The sequence below is a fragment of the Cheilinus undulatus genome, linkage group 17 (assembly GCF_018320785.1).
Source record: "Cheilinus undulatus linkage group 17, ASM1832078v1, whole genome shotgun sequence".
Taxonomy (NCBI): domain Eukaryota; kingdom Metazoa; phylum Chordata; class Actinopteri; order Labriformes; family Labridae; genus Cheilinus; species Cheilinus undulatus.
Window position 1 is genome coordinate 13916583 of NC_054881.1, and position 16573 is coordinate 13933155.

At 38.4% G+C, this 16573-nt stretch overlaps 2 protein-coding genes across 3 annotated transcripts in view; both read left to right on the forward strand.

Annotated features, from left to right (window-relative positions):
* Positions 1 to 1862: 1862 nt before the first annotated feature.
* On the forward strand, positions 1863 to 16084 carry surf4 (surfeit 4). Of its 2 annotated transcripts, none has more exons than XM_041811710.1 (6): positions 1863 to 2079; positions 6419 to 6539; positions 10010 to 10086; positions 10173 to 10216; positions 10662 to 10848; positions 12866 to 16084. In XM_041811710.1, exons 1-6 carry the CDS (start codon positions 2032 to 2034, stop codon positions 13130 to 13132), a joined length of 744 nt encoding a protein of 247 aa, XP_041667644.1. In that variant the 5' UTR covers positions 1863 to 2031; the 3' UTR covers positions 13133 to 16084. The 2 variants fall into 2 exon arrangements, with proteins under 2 accessions (XP_041667644.1, XP_041667643.1); XM_041811709.1 differs by having other exon boundaries at positions 6419 to 6605; positions 12866 to 16081.
* Positions 16085 to 16415: 331 nt separating this feature from the next.
* ass1 (argininosuccinate synthase 1) overlaps positions 16416 to 16573 on the forward strand; it is a 43243-nt gene continuing 43085 nt past the window's right edge. Inside the window, exon 1 of the mRNA XM_041810138.1 lies at positions 16416 to 16563. The gene's annotated coding sequence lies outside the window, so the exon portion shown is untranslated. The remainder of the gene's footprint in view (positions 16564 to 16573) is intronic.

The following is a 16573-nucleotide window of genomic DNA, read 5'->3' on the forward strand; positions in this document are numbered from 1 at the left end:
CCAACGACGCAAGCATAGCTTACGTTGCATTGTTAGGTACTTAAGCTACATATCTAACGTGGCTAAAGCTAAGCTCACAATGCTTCATAGGCTATGTAGCTACATTCTCTATGTAACTACATTAATGTTAGCTACCTTTGATTAAGCTCATATAACATTAATAACGTACCTAGAGTAGCTATATTAGTTTTAGCTAAAGCTAACAAAGCTAAAGCCAAAAAACGTTTGTGTAACTACTATTAAAAAGGGTCTATACATAATTCAATCATAGATAACACCTCAATTTTTTTTTTGTTTTATTTATGGAATATTTTATGAACAAAACTGAATTTTAAAAAAATCTAACTGGAGATACCCTGTACCAGCAAATTATAGCACTTCCATTCTGAAATGGTTGGCATCTCAGATTTACATTCTGTGAGCTGCCGTCTGAGATGTACAGTCCACAGCCAGACCCTTCATTCTCACATAGACAAGATCAGCAACGTAGTAAAATTATTTGTCCACAGGGGGCACCAAAATCAACATAGTCTTAAAGTTTGTTACAGGAACTTTAATAGAGTTTCACGTGTGGTTGTTTTGCATTTATTTGGTAGGACAGTATTTGGAGAAAGAAAAGGGGGAGCGAAAGTGAGTAATGAGATGCTGTGAAGAGATCAAAGTTCAGACTTGAACCCTGGTCACCTACTTGAAAGACTACAGCTGCCATTTTGGGCTTGGCCTAACTGCTAAGACACCAGCGCCTCAATTCTTGCTTATTTTTTGTGAATTTTAAAAGATATGTCTTTTTTGGGGTGGGGGTACTCTTCTATTTGATAGGACTGTCAAAGAGAGACAGGGAACATGGAGAGAGAGTTGGGGGAAGACATGCACCAAACACATGCTAAGACGAGGAATCGATCCCTTGACCAGTGTGCTGAGATCTACAGCCTCAGCTCATGGGCATCTGCTCTACCAGGTGCCCAATTCTGGCAAATATTGAATGTAAAAAAATGCTACTTAGAAGGAACGCTGAGTGTGGAAGTTTGTCAGAAATATAAGGCTGTGTGCTGTTAATCACCTCCTCTGACACCTACCCTCTGGCGGCAGTTTCAGACATTGAAAGTAAGTCCTTTTTTTATGAATAAATCTATTCTCTGACAATTTTGTTCACCTGTTTAGGTCATACAGAGGGGTCTGCATTAATTTCAAACAGTTTCAAAACAAGCTAAAAAAAATCCTCATGGGAGCTTTAAAGTGAATTTAAATGGTCCTTTCCCCTGGTGTCAGGGGTTTAAAAATCAAAGGGTCGGAGCAGAAGTGATTCAAACTTAGGGGAACTGTTATATGTAATGATAAAACGGTACATAAATTGACGCGTGTACTGAGATAGTTACGGTGTACATTTTTCCTACATTCCTACATTCCTCAAAATAAAACCAAAATTATCATTAACTTAATCCTGGGGGTAATAGAAATAAAAATTGAGCAGTAGGCCATAGAATGGTAGTGGTGGTTCAAGTAACGTGTCTTGAGATTTATTTTATTTTGATCAAGATGGATCAATAAATAAAACATTTTCCAACTGACAAGACGGATGCCCATCCAACCAGAGTTGTACCGTTGCCATTTTTAGTTGAATGGGTAGGAGTCCCTGAGTGAGTTCAGTATTTAAAGGCATTTACATGCGCATGTCCTGCAGACTACGATTAACGATTACAGTGGGGATGGAGGTTATAAACGTGTGCTTGTTTACATGTGTAATCTCCGTAAACAAGGCTGGATAGTTGTGTCAAGCCCCCGGACAGATCAGTATACGTGGCATACAGCGGTTGCAGTACCATGTAGGGGGCCCTTGTATGTCTTTCGTCAAATCGCGGGGCATTGTGGGGCGGAGGCGGCCTTTCTCTGCGTACAGGCGATCGGGAAATCTTCAAGTAAATAACGTTAACAGGGGGAGGAACAGCTCGAGCGCTGCCTGTGAAAAAACCCAACACATCAAACTGTGTTGCGCTTAGCCTTAATAATTAATAATCATTACATTTAACAAATATGGGGCAGGAGGATCTCATGAACACAGCCGAAGACGTGGCAGACCAGGTAACTTCAATTCTAGCACGACAGTTGATAACACTAGCCTCTGTTAGCATGCTAGATGCTAACTAGTTTGTCAGAGCAAGGAGTAACGTTCGGCGCTCGAGCGTTTCCGCTAACATTCTTGCATTATTGTTTCCACAGGTTAACGATACTAAACGTCGACTGTAATATGGCAGGCTTCAAGAAATAGCTCGCCAATTTGCGTTTTCAATTAGCATGTCAAGTGGCTGTGGTGTTTGTAGTGTCATGTATATTGACATTATAATACACAAAGTTGAGCTGTGTCTGGGAACGGGTAGACTAGTAGATATAAACACGTACCATTGACTAGTACTAGCTATTTAAGCTAGTCGTCTTCAGCGACCTGGTTTATGAACAGTATCCCTCTTTGTGCCAAACAACCCAGACAGCTCCAGTCATTGTGAAATCGCCTAGCTTAGCCTCTAAGTTATGAGCGAATATAATTGGTCATATTGTGCTTTAGCAACCCACTGGTGGGTTGGGGTAATAGGTAAGTTAAAGGAGCAATCCCAAACTGCATGTGGCCTTTGACAGAGCAGCTTCACGACACATAGCTAAGTCCAGAACTACCGGTGAACCTTCACTTTATTTCACAAGCCAAGGTAGCGACAGTTTCCTCAATTGTAAGAACATTTTTGGGTTTTTTTTTGTGCTGCACCTATGTGACTGTTATGGATGCAGTTAGCTACTATAATTGAGGTAGTATGTCAAAAGGAAGTTATTCTGTATGCTTTCTAAAATCCCAGTCAGATGTCATCTCTTGTACCTTGTATTTAATGTTTCTGTATGTGTGATTAGAGGTAGTTTTGTGTTCCTGATTTATGTCCTTGTGTTTGTGCAGAGAAATCCACTCTTAAAATCATGGCCATGTCCTTGGGAAAGTACTGCCAGTCTAAAAAACAAGTCATGGAGTCATTCTGAAGCCTGCTCTGTGTATTTTTATGACAACTTCTCAATGATCTCACTACTTCCCCAACCTAGGGACAACTGATTGATTTACACAGCGCTTATCACGGGTGCTGTCTGCTTTGCATTGTAAAGAATAACATGAAGAGATGTGAACCAAAAGGTGTCTCTTCAGCCAATTTTTTAGCATACTTCCCAGCTTAAGGGGTCTTTATCATGTTACTTGTATGTTACCCTACAAAATGGTCTATTTCTAGGCTGTCGCAGCAACCTTGAGCTTGTTGGGATTGGCTCCAACTTAGTCCATTCATGTCCCACATAACAGTCGTAGTGGGAGTTGGTGGAGTGTGATAGGCTGCTGAGCTCTGACAGTGCTGATGTGGACTGCAGAGGAGGCGGGGAAGTGTAGGGGGGCAGGTCACAGCTCTTCTCATGTGTCACTGTGGTGTCTGAGGATCTTTTCATAAATTCTGCTTGAGTGAAGAACTTTAGGTAGTTTTTCCCTTTATATATTCAGTGAACTTTAGCTCTAAAGAAGACAATGGGCGATTGAGGGTTGTAACTAGATGGCACAGACCTGTTGATGTCATGAGATATGTGGAGAATATCCTCCTTTTAAACATTTTGCCATCCTACACTTTTAACACTGAAATACTCTGTTGAACTTTGGTTTTCAACTTGAAAAGAGCACGACCTCTTTAAATGATCCCTTATATTTCTTAATATTAAAGACTTTTGAACGTTTTATGTATTTCAGGATACAGCTGTATCTCTTTGAATAGTAGATACACAAGAAGACACCAGCAAATTGTCTGAATACTAAAGAAAGTGAAACAAACCAGTGAATGAAAAAAGGTACATTTACTTGAAGTTTACTTATAAAGTCAAAGGTAAAACTTGCTTGACAACTATCACACCATTTGCCATAGCTTCAGGCTGGCTGTTCTTTCTCTGACTTTACAAGGGGGTCCTCAGTATTTGACAGAAGGGCCTGCTTTTAAAAGAAAAATAATCGAGCAAAGTCTATCAAAAGCAGGAGTTCTGTGTTGAATTACTGTTATTACCTTCCCTTATGTTAACTACCACATTGATGTGACTGGTGCATTTTTTTTCTATCCCTCTAACTGTCAACATAAACATTATTTAGCTAAGATGATGACCTCCTTTCTTACATTTGAGGAGTAGCAGTTCATGATATTATTGGGTGTTATGACATGTGTGTCAGGTTACCGAAGTTCCAATTGTGCTATTTGGCAGCATTCACACAGCAGACAAAAGTGACCCAAATCTGATTATTTTGTACATATGCATCTCAAACCAGTTTTTTTACACATGTATTTAACAGCAAAAGTCACATTTCGGGAATTGATACAATTGTATTATACTAGATGCCAATATTTATTCATCTTATAGATTCATTTTTTTTATCATTCAGCGTAATTTTCTGAGAAATGAAGCCACACTTTTTTACTGCTTTGGATTTGGCCTTTTTTCTTGTGACTGTCCATCTTGTTTACTTCTCTGTTCGTGTTCACGCTGACTTGCTCTTGCACGACCGTGTTTTTCAAGGCATTGATAAGGGAATCATTAAGATGAGATGTTAATGAGCCATTTGATTGAACCAATTGGAGCTGGTTTCCCATCCTTAGTCATTTGGAATAAGGGTGGAACAATTCTTTGAAATTTTATTTTCCTTATGCAATTTTCAAATTGCAAGATGGGCAGTTTCTCATTAAGTTGAAATGTATCACAGACCCATTTCGAGTGCCATTTTAATTTAAATATTTTGTAACAGAGATGTTCTGGCACACATTTTAAACATGGATGTAATAATAGAATATTTTTGGGCAGAATTAGCAAAACAAACATACTCATCAATCTCTTTTATTCTTAAAAAGAAAATGAGGTAAAAAAAAAAAGTGCAAGTGAAAAAAATTGCTATGCAATTTCTTTTTGAAGCCCTACATGGACTCTGCTCTTTTCTCATCAGATTTTTACCACTTGCATAGTCGTCCTAGTTTAGATGCAGATTGAACCTTTCCAATATCTGCTGGGTCTAAACAGCCTGGTTGTAATGCAGTCAACATTAATGTCATTGTGAGTGACACTGTCACAGTTGTGTGCTGGCAAGATGGGTAGAAGGAGCAGGCGTCACTATGGGTCTTGCTCAAACAGATACCTCTACCTTCCCCCTGCACACTTTCATTCTGTTTGCACACTCTTGTGTAAGGTCTGCCACATCAAGTGACATCCAAAGCCTCAGCATGAGACTGTGCCCTTTCTGACTCAGTGAACATGTGCAGTACCTTTTCATTGTTCGTCATGGTAGATGCTCTGCCGTCAAAGTTCTGCATCATTATCTGCACAGATTCTCAGGCACCATAATAAGTTAAGAGTAGCAGTATCATACAGATTTAAAATAAGAAAAAAATGGTACGTCAGTATCATTACCTGTCAAAACTGAAGATGGTTTATTTGTTTATGACTGTGAAGTATTTTATGCTTACAAGGACTGAAAAAATAATCCTCTTACAAATTATTAAAATTCCTTTATTGTTACAGTATGATCAAAATACATTAGAAACAAACGGTTAAGCATAATTTCAAGGTCTTTTCGACCCTGTTGCGATCATTAAAGTATTTTAATGTTTGAATAATGTGCTTTGGAGTGTTTTCTTGTTGCATCTTTGACTACATGAGTCCCGTGCAAAAGAGCTTCTCCAACTTACTCTGTATTGAGTCCATAAAGCACCTTTTAATGAGTCCGCCTAGTATTATTTATGTGGACAACCTTAAGTGACATAAACTTATGCTACATTAAGTTCTAGTTGCATGGCAGTTCGTCCCAAAGCAGACTGTTTTGTTCAAACTATCCACCTTAACAGAGGAAAGTTAATTTGTGATATCACACAGTGACAAGGAAGGCCCTACCACTCAATGAAAACAAACATGGAGTACCACTGTAATTGAGGTAGTCAGTAGAGGGACAGTGAGGCTACATTGGCTGTATTTGGGGTGGCACTTCTAAAGCAAGCAAAATTTGAGGGTCAGTACCATAGCCAACCTGTGTTTGATTTTTTTTGCATGGGATGTCTTTGCTGCTCTTTTGTATATGTGGGTCACTTTAGGACTGTGACTATTTCACATGGGGATCTGATACAGGCCACATTTAAAGGGGAATGTGAACACCCCGCCTAAAAATAGATTTAAGGAAAAATAATCAGAGTTTTCTATTGAGGCTTGTTGTGTGAGTGTTGCCTCTGACTTGTTAAACAGCTTGGAGATGAGGCTCTGTTCTTTCTCAGTTTTGCTGTAGATAGGAAGTTCAGCATCGTCTCATAAACCACATCCTTTGATTGTTTCATTTTATGTTTCTTATTTTTCTGTAGTAATTTACCCACTCTTTTCTCCACAGTTCCTGCGGGTAACCAAACAGTACCTGCCCCACCTGGCACGTCTTTGTCTCATCAGCACTTTCCTGGAAGATGGCATCCGTATGTGGTTTCAGTGGAATGAGCAGAGAGACTACATTGAAGGTACCTGGAGCTGTGGCTACTTCCTGGCTACTTGCTTTGTGCTGCTTAACCTCATAGGACAGCTGGGTAAGTGAATCAGAGGCTGTGAACTGTCAGGTTAAGGTCAGGACATGTGATGAGTCGGACATTTGGAAATTTGGAGTTTTTTTTGTTTGTTTGTTTTAGTGGAGGGTGTTAGATAAATTCTGGTTACAACACTGAGAGGAGGGAGTAAAATATTTTTTGTTACTTAAATATGAGGTAAAAGATATCCTACACATTAGTATGCTCATCAGTGTCCTCATGTGAAACCAAAGATTGAGTGATGTTTTAGGTCAAATTTGTGTCAACAGTTTGCAGAAAGTTGTGCAATAAATACACAGTGAACTTCACTTCTATGTTTAAACCACCTTATTGATTAGAGAGGTCAGGAAAGCAGCCTGCTTGTCAAAGATCTCATCATTATATCGGTGTGGAAATATAGTCCTGATCTCCTCAATCTTTGAAGCAGAGGAGCTGCAGAAGTTCACACAAAGCATGCTGATGAAGGCATCAGCCAAAACTTGGCTGAAGAAGTGTCAAGTAGATGTCAGGTTCCATTCCTGTCATGTAAGAGCCAAAATATGAAGCTGCAATTTTCACAAACTGCAATCCCCAGAGCATGACAGGAGGCTGGAAAATCTGTGGTAGGAGTCTTATGATCTCAGTTGAAAACTGTTGAAGCTAACAGTCAGATGTTTACATAAATGGATAGACAGATCCTGCCCTTTTTGATAGATCAAGAAGCATCTACAACTATGGTTGAGCATCATTTGTTTTTTTTTCTGTTATCGGTGCTAAATCAATACTAAACAATACAAAACTATAACAGTGTATAAATGGTGCTTGTATCGATAATTTTATTGGGGGGGGTTAAGGATATTAAATGCAAAGACAACTTTGAACTTCAAATTAAATATATATCAAAACAGAAACCCCACAAACAGATTCACACAATGAATACAACATTGCCTGACAGTATAAGAAACTTTCTAGTAACTACTTTGCCCTCTACTCTTATCTAAACTTCTGATTTTAGGAATGCATAATACTATCAGTATGAAACCAGTATAGGCAGATATGAAAATTTCTGCTGACATGTACAACAGTTATTTTGGCTCTACAAATCCGGAGCTGGACAAACAAACCTACCTTAGCGGAACTCTTTTCTTTATTTGTCATCATTCCTTATACTTTTAAGTGTGTTTTAAGGAATGAAATTTGTTCATCCCTAAACCTAAAATTGTGGGCTTTACTGACTGAAGTAATAGGTCTAAACTACTTTAAATATCAGTAATTGGTATGGGCTAGAATTATTTTGTAACTATTGGCACATTAAATACCAACAAAAATCCAGGATCATGCATCTTTGCTTAAGTTATTTTATTTTGGCTTATTATTGTGTTACTCCTACTAAAACTTGCACATTTAACTTTGGCCTGCTACAGCACTGAGAGGTCATTTGACAATGACTAAACGTTCACTGAAGTAAAAGTCAGACACCTTTTTTTCCTCTCCTTCATCAGTGTGATCCTAAAAAATGCTGTGACACTGCCTCTACTGAGTGCTACTCTGTTTTGCCTTTGTTTCATGTCCATAAAAACATTTCATATTGAGACATATAAATCTGAAAAACAAACAAAAAAAAATAGCAGGTAGTGCTGGGAGTTCCTGCTTGATCTGATCATTATAAATTGTTTTTGGAGACAAGCTCACCATCAAACCTTGCAGCCCTCATCAAGGTGAAGTAGATCAAATTACATCACCCATTTATGACCTTTCCCTTCCTCTGATACAAATATAAACAAATAATAATTCATCCAGATTATTTAAAGAGGGGGTTTTCTTATATGGAATCAATATCATTGACATGCTTTACTTGCTTGTTTTAGAAGTCAGAAGCTGAATAAAAGCTGTAATTTTATTGTAAATGGTTTGTACAAATATCTTTTAAAAAGCCAGAAGAGCATGGGATAAGAAAAGGAAACTGTTGTAATTTCTGGCAAAATTCATTATGCCTGCTGGCACTGCATCACAGGGAAATAATGAAGTAAATGTGTCAAACAGTGTGACTGTAAGAAAATGTGAGCAGAGTACAGGCATTGCTCCAGACAGTGAAACAAATGAAAGACTTTCATGCTCTGCTGAAATAAACTGAGTGCACATAAATAATACAAATACACAAAAGTCTGTATTGTGACCTAGCCTAGTAGTAGTAGGGAAAATATATAACATACCCATTTATACTTCCAAAATGACTGGACAAATGCTACAAATTTTCTTGATTTTTTTTTTTAACCTATGGTTTGTCACAGCACTAAATTTTAAAACTTTACAAAATGTATTGATCAATAACTATGTTGATAAAAATAGAAATCATACCTAGAAGGTAATAGAAACATTTTTGTATTTAGTGAGGGTGACTGTGGCTTCTCTCAATTGGAGGATCAGGGGTTTGATCCCCAGTTACACGCCATTGTGTCCTTGGGTAAGACCCTTAACCCCAAACTGCTCCCAATGCTTAGTTGCTTATGTGAATTTGAAGTAAATGGATGTCAATGGGTAAAGTGTGACCAGTGGTGTAAGAAGCGCTTTGAGACGTCAGACAATTAGAAAAGTGCTGTACATGCTCAGGTCCATACTCCCATTTGCCAACAACTGCACGCAAAAACATATCTTAGGGCGTTTTCACATTAAACATCATTTCGTCATTCTATGCTCAAGTATGGGTACCCCAACCCTCACTGCGCTGTCTGTTTTTAAGAGAGTTGAAAGCAGCTTCTATATGTTTATGAGATGCCAAAATGACTTCAGAGAGGTCAGTAACTTTGAATAAACCAATTCTCAAGATGCATAGACCACCATTACTCTGTCTTCTGCTTATTGCAGGTTTTGGCTGAAATATAGTTTGTTTCAAAACATTTGGTATTGAAAATTCTGATAATCTAATCTGATCTAATCTCTGTTTGAATCTCTAATGATATTCAAACAGCACAGTCTGAGAGCCCTAAGGAAACTCAAGATGATGTTTTAGTGAATGAGGACGGAAGTCTGCCAACTGTTTACTTTTACTCAAACACTCGAAGCTATTTCATTAGCATAAAGGAAAAATTTGACTAAACATATGGTGAATAATGCTAAACTGTAAACACAGTATCTTCCTGTGTCCTGTCAGGCACATTTTCTTCAGCAGTGTTATTAGCATTTAGAACACGGTGATCCTATGGTACTTCACAGCTGACTTAATCCACCTCTGTTCTTAGTTCTGTTTTATATAGAGACCTCAATCACTGAAATGTCACTGAGCTTTCATACTGTTAAATGATGGCAGTTGTTAATTATAAAATCACAAGTGGTTCAATATTGCATTTGCCAGTGTAAACTGAAAGTGGAAAGTAAAACCAGGTCTCTCTGTAACATTTCAAATGTTCTTTTTGTTTTTGTCCAAACAGGTGGTTGTGTCCTCATCCTCAGTAGAAATTTTGTACAATATGCCTGCTTTGGACTATTTGGCATCATAGCACTACAGGTGAGACCTTTTAAATACTTTATAATATTATTTGCATGTAAACTTTATGTCAGTAATCGAATATATGATTTTTTTTTCCCTGGCAGACTGTTGCATACAGCATTTTATGGGACCTTAAATTTTTGATGAGGTAAGCAACAGTCTTTGCTACAGTTGCTATGCATTGATTCAAATATGTGGCATCAAATATGAAAGACTGTTTGCAGAACTTTTAATCTTTGTGCATGATCATAGATGAAATTAGGCCAATCAGTCAGATAGCAATGACTGCTGTTTTGCTTAATGTCGTAGTATATGAAGGTCCTGATTTGTCCAGCAGTCTCCGATAATAACCGTAATTACTTTGCATAGGACCTGTGATTTACATAAACCTTGACAGGCTGGGTGAGCCATCTCAGCAATTTGTTGAATACAGTATGTACAGTGAGTTTATAAGTGTCAGCAAGATAAGATCGTAATCAACCAAAAACATCTTGAAACATAATATCATTCTCAGAAAGTTTATATGTACTCAGTCTCTTCTACAGATCAGAAAGTCTCTTTTTTTAAAGTTACCCTCCCTCTCTCTCCCCCAGGAACCTCGCCCTTGGAGGTGGTCTGCTTCTGCTGTTGGCTGAGTCCCGTTCAGAAGGAAAGAGTATGTTTGCTGGAGTTCCCTCCATGGGGGAGAGTTCACCGAAACAGTACATGCAGCTGGGTGGTCGAGTACTGCTGGTGCTCATGTTCATGACCCTGCTGCACTTTGACTCCAACTTTTTCTCTGTGAGTTCTGACAACAACAGCCTCCTGCTCAGTAATTGATATTTCAGCACTAATTACAGACCAGTACTACAGCACCAAATACTCACAAACGGAGACAAACATTAAAGAAAATGTGTAAAAAGGCATCGTTCAGCATTTTTGTAAATACATATTTGTTTGCTTTCTTGCAAAGGATTAGATGAGTGCAAGCAGCCGCTTAGCAAAGCGTGACTATGTGAATAAGAGGAAAAGGTGGCATGACCCTGTCTAAAGAATAGCATTTCATAACTTCCTTACATGTCACATTATAACAGAGTATAAATCATGGAGTGTTATTTTAAAATTGAGATATTAAGGAGATTAAGAAGATGTTTAATAGCAGGTTATCACATCTGAAACTAGGTTTCAGAAAGAAATATTTGGTATTTTTTGGTATTTTATTTTTAAAATTCTACCTCATTCCTGTAAGTTAACATGGAGGATGTCAATTCATGCAGCAGTCAGTAAGGGGAGCTTTAAAACTTTTTTGCTTCACTTTAAGAGAGGTGATGTATCGTTAACCTTCTTATACAGTCAACGGTCCAGACCAGGAAATAGTCAGACACTACTCATTTGTAAACACACATTTTTCTATACTTATTCCTTCTCTCCTGCTGATTAAAAACAAGACAAGACAAGACATAGAACTCCCTTCACTTTAGTTTAATAATAACTTTATTTATATAGGACCTTTATAACCAGATGTTTACGGATGTTCAACAGACATGGCAAAGACATAACTCACCAGATCAAGCATGATTCTGCCTGGCTACACATGACAGATTTATTTTTGGGCCTTTTCATGCCTCTATTTGATAGCGCAAGGACCGTGGATAGGCTCAGAAACAGGGAAGAGAGTGGAGAGAGACATGCGGTAAAGGGCAACAGGCCGGATTCGACCCTGGGCTGCCCGCGTACATGGGTAGCGCCTTAAACCACTCGACCATCTGCGCTCCCATACACACAACAATTTTAGACCTAATTTTTGAGCATGGTATGGGAGAGTTGGGGTTCAAAGCTTGTCACAGCACAATAACCCTGAAGAGTGTAGTGTCAATACAATTACTTTACTGCACCCCTTGGAAACCATTTTTTTCATAGGCCATGGAGTTGTGCCTTAAAAATTACTATGTAGCAGAAAGTCTATGATGTGCTCTTATTCTGAAGGGCATGGCTGTATCTCTTTGATCCATCACATGTTTTGCAGCATGTCATGTCCAAACTACACCCTTATTTCAGTAAAAACATTTGGGTTTCATTAGGAAATTTGGGTCACTGTCATTAGGAAGTGGTGTTGGGTTCTGATGGTAGACTAGCTGAGAGCCACTGGTGTGTGCATTCATGTTTTAAAATTAGTTAAGATTTGAGTATCATCTAGCGTTGTTTCCAGCCTTAGGTTAACCTTGCAAAGCAGGTGGATATGTGTTTCTCACTGGCGAATCCATCTTGCAAAGCTTCTGTCTGAACACTTTGAGCCCAATTAGAAAGTGACACGACCAATCAGCAACAAGGGGCAGTACTTTCAGGTGCAGCAGAATCATGATGTATGCAAGCAGCAACAAGAGGCCGGTGCAGATATGGCAGAAGAGATTAGCGTGGATGCTGCAAAAGCGCCAGGTTTATCAGAAATTGATGACATTTCTTTGTTAAAAGAAGAACAAAGAACAGCATTGAGTTGTTTTCTTTTAAAAAATGACATAAGTCATGTACTGACATGTCTACAGCTGCCATGCTTCGTGTGAAACACATCCATCTGGCATGTCAGGTTAGCCTTAGGTATCACCAGAGGCTTATCAGATGAATATGGTGACAGTGTATTTATAACCCAGTAAAAGTCTAAAACACTACAATGACCCCTGATGCATTTCAGCTGTTGAGGTCTGTTCATAACAGGAATTCATTTTTAGAGTTATAACTTACCTGTCAGTCAGAAGCTGACCTGTAAGGTTGGTACCGCTTATTTTATGGTTTAGATTCTTATCCATGTATTCTTCCTCAGATCCTGCAGAACATGGTTGGGACTGCCCTCATCATCCTCGTGGCAATTGGCTTCAAAACCAAGCTAGCAGCATTGACCCTGGTCGTGTGGCTCTTTGCTATCAACGTCTACTTCAACGCTTTCTGGACCATCCCTGCTTACAAGCCCATGCACGACTTCCTCAAGTACGACTTCTTCCAGACCACCTCGGTCATCGGCGGGCTTCTACTGGTCGTGGCACTTGGACCTGGCGGAGTGTCCATGGATGAGAAAAAGAAAGAGTGGTAGGAAAAGAGGGGGGTAAGGAAAAGAGGATTGCACAGCACCACTAACTTCCCCCATCGAAGGGACACAGAGACCCTCCCTCTGTTCCAGTTCCCCCTCACAAGGGTACACTGTTTTTTTGGTTTTCCCGATTTTTTTTTTTTTAATTTAATTGGCCAAATCAACAGAACCACATATGGACAATTATTTTTCTAGTTTCACTCAAACATTGGGTTTTTTAGTTGTACTTAAACAATGCCAGATTTTTTTCTAAACACTTCTTGTGCGTCCTCTCTCGTGTATTTCAAAGGTTATTATCTAATGAATAAGTGGAAGAAAAGATGATTTGTTCCATGTGCAGAAGAAGCTGAACACAAATGGTATATTGTGTTATGTGGGTGTAATGCCATAAGTTATAGTAGATTCATGTTCATATTTTCTCAATAAAACCCAAAAATCTGAGGAGTACAGCAGTTTGGGTTCCCCTGATGGATGCTAAGCTCTTTCTGCCGTTGGATCTTGGAGACTTAATCCTCATAGCGATGAGAACATGGGCACTGATTTGACTGCAATTCGCCTTGCCTCTCCAGGTTTGATCTCCCCTTTCTAGTTTTCTTTTCTGCCTTTCAGTAAGTCTGCACACCTTCACTCTTAACTGACACTTGTTTACGGGGGGAGTCGAATCCAAGGGGGAATGTGTACATTGTGTACAAAGTGGTGGAATGCAGTCGTGCTTGATTGAAAATTTCAACACAGTTGTTAGCTCCAGGACTTGGTATTAGGCACTGTACGTCTTGGGCAAATGCCTAACTAGTGAACTGTTTATGATTGGGGAAAATAGGGGGGAGACTCAACATTTGTGAAACATCATATTCTGCGATCTAGAAAAGCAAAAAAGGACTAAGCAGAGTCACTAGCCATTTGGACTTTGTCTTTGCTCAGTGTTTTTTTTTGCCATGTGTAAGAAAAAAAAACATATTCAGTGTATTGATTTTCAGAAGTTTATATTGTATTTTTGATCATTTGTTTTTTGATTTTGGAAGTTCATGGCGGAGAAATAAAAACACAAAAACTTAAAAGTCATTGTCTGGGTTGAAATTTTTAGCATAACAGTCAAATTGGGTGAAACTAATGTATGAGCCTGTCTTGTAAATGCTTTGTTAGGACTTGTTGGGTCCTGCAACAGAAAATGGGGGTGAAAATCTCAGGATCAGTGTTTTACAGTACTGAATGAAACAAAAATAATGCCAACACTTACAGCATCTAACTTAGGAACAGATGTGTTTTTAGGAACGCTGTGGAATCAGCCTCCAATGACAGGTTGAAAACTGAGCAAATACTGGCCTCCAGTGGACATTCGTGGTACAGTTTTTATTGCAATGAAGCACTGTATCATAACCCTCAATTTTTTGTGCTCTTTACTCCAAACTCTTGGAGTTGCTCATGTTGCTGTTCCACTGTTTATGAATTGGTTTAAAGGTGGATCAAAAGGACAGTTTCCTTCTAACTTTGTCAGAAAAATACATTTAAATATACAGGATATTTTGCAAGACAGCAGTGGTTTGAGAAGAGTAAACTTTGCCTCGGATCATCTCAAAACCACTCATTTAAATTGTAATCCCAGGGCCCTGGCCTTGAAATACTAAACTAAACAGTTCATAAAGTCTTTTTTAAAAAGCTCAACTTCAATCTATTAATAGATTACACATATAGGAGCATATCAGTTACAAGAACAAAAATAAGAACGGTACAAGTTATGTGGGTTAAGTATGTTGTGATGGACTTCCAAAATCTGGTTAACAAAAATTTGCTTTAATATTACCTTATAAAAACAATAGTTTCTCAGGGGTAAAAATGCAGCACTATTTCTCCACTGTGAGGTACATAATACATTTGCTCATTTTCTTCTCTAGCATGGCATTTATACATATTTTGACTGCTTTTTCTTGTCCTCCCCTTCATAAAATACCTGGGTCATGAATTGTTAAAAGTCTTATTGCTGTTGGTAACAGGGATCTCCTGAATCTCTCCGTTCTGCAGCACAGAGAGAGAAACCTGCTGCTGCCCCTGTGCACAAAGAGGAGGCTGAGAGAGGGGTACTTAAAGTATTTTCTTTCAAAGAAGGGAGACACAGAGACTTGTTTTCTAAGTTTTTTCATTCACAAAAAAACTTTGTTTTTTTCTAATAGCAGGGTAGCACAGAGGATGTCTTATCACATTTTTTCTCAAGGAACATGAACTAGTAGGCACTTGACTTTCTCCATTAGAAGACTTGTTTAAAGGAGTTACCGAGGAAACATTGCCACTTTATTTCGCTAGGAATATACCTTAGTTGGCACCTTATCACATTTTCCATCAGGAGGGAGCTTCATAATTGTTTCTTCACTCAAAGGGGAGAACTCTTAAGGTTTCTTAAATATCAGGGGACTGCAGAAGAAACTTTATGTCCACTAAAAACTTATCCTGGTGATCGCTTTATCCTTTTTTTCCACATTAAGAGGGGGTTTCATTTTTTAGAGCTGTACTTATAAAAAGTTTTTTATCAGATGTCAGGGTACCTTGGGGGACACTTCATCACATTCTCCTCTAGGAATGTACAGTGATCACATTTTCTGATTTCTCTTTTCCTACTAGATTTGTGATTGTCTAGATGGGTAATTTATCAGGTTTCATCTATAACAATATGAAATTAAGACAATTTTAGTGTGTTTCCTCAAGTGGAGAGGCTTTAAAGAATATTTGTGTCTGCACTGCCAAAACTCTCAGTGATTGTTTTGTAATGTTTGCTTGCAAACTGAGCACAAAAAAGCAGCACTTAATTGTTTGGTTTTATGTCATGGTTACATATGGTTATGTTTTTTTAACTGTTTGTCATTTCTAGTCTCTTATGGATGATCCAAAACGTTGTTTAAGTTTATGATGTTTGTGTTATAGAAATTTTCATTAATTCAATATGCGCCATAGTTAATTCTTGTTGGTGCCTTTGTGTGTTATTGCTGACAACGAGACACTAATTTAATATACGTTAGCTCTGAACACGTTGTATCCAGTTATTTCCGTGGTGCAACTCCTATACAGTTATTTCATCATGTTAGGCACATTTTTACGGTGGCGTGTTGCATTCACTTGAAAATAAAAAAAAAATCGTCCTGTTTTTACGACATAACTATCTCGTAAAAACAGGAAAGTTAAAAATAGATAATTTTCTGTTTTGACGAGATAGTGTCTCGTCAAAACAGGACGAAATGTTTTATTTTCAAGTGAATGCAATACGCCACCGTTTTACATTTTAAAGGTGTGACCATAGTGACGCAAGCTCAGACTGCAGTAGTCAAAGGAGCGCAAAGCCGGCGCAGCTGCCACTCTCTTTTTATACCATGAACCACCATTGACGGCAGCAACGACTACAGATAACTTTCATCTTTCTGCTGTTTAAGAGAAGAACCCACTCCCTGGTAAGTAAAA

Bases quoted from the DNA above. Each gene is read 5' to 3' on its own strand.
- surf4 (XM_041811709.1), top strand. From the start codon at position 2,032: ATGGGGCAGGAGGATCTCATGAACACAGCCGAAGACGTGGCAGACCAG. The intron at 2,080-6,418 runs GTAACTTCAATT...TTTTCTCCACAG, and splicing joins CCGAAGACGTGGCAGACCAG to TTCCTGCGGGTAACCAAACA. The intron at 10,849-12,865 runs GTGAGTTCTGAC...ATTCTTCCTCAG, and splicing joins TTGACTCCAACTTTTTCTCT to ATCCTGCAGAACATGGTTGG.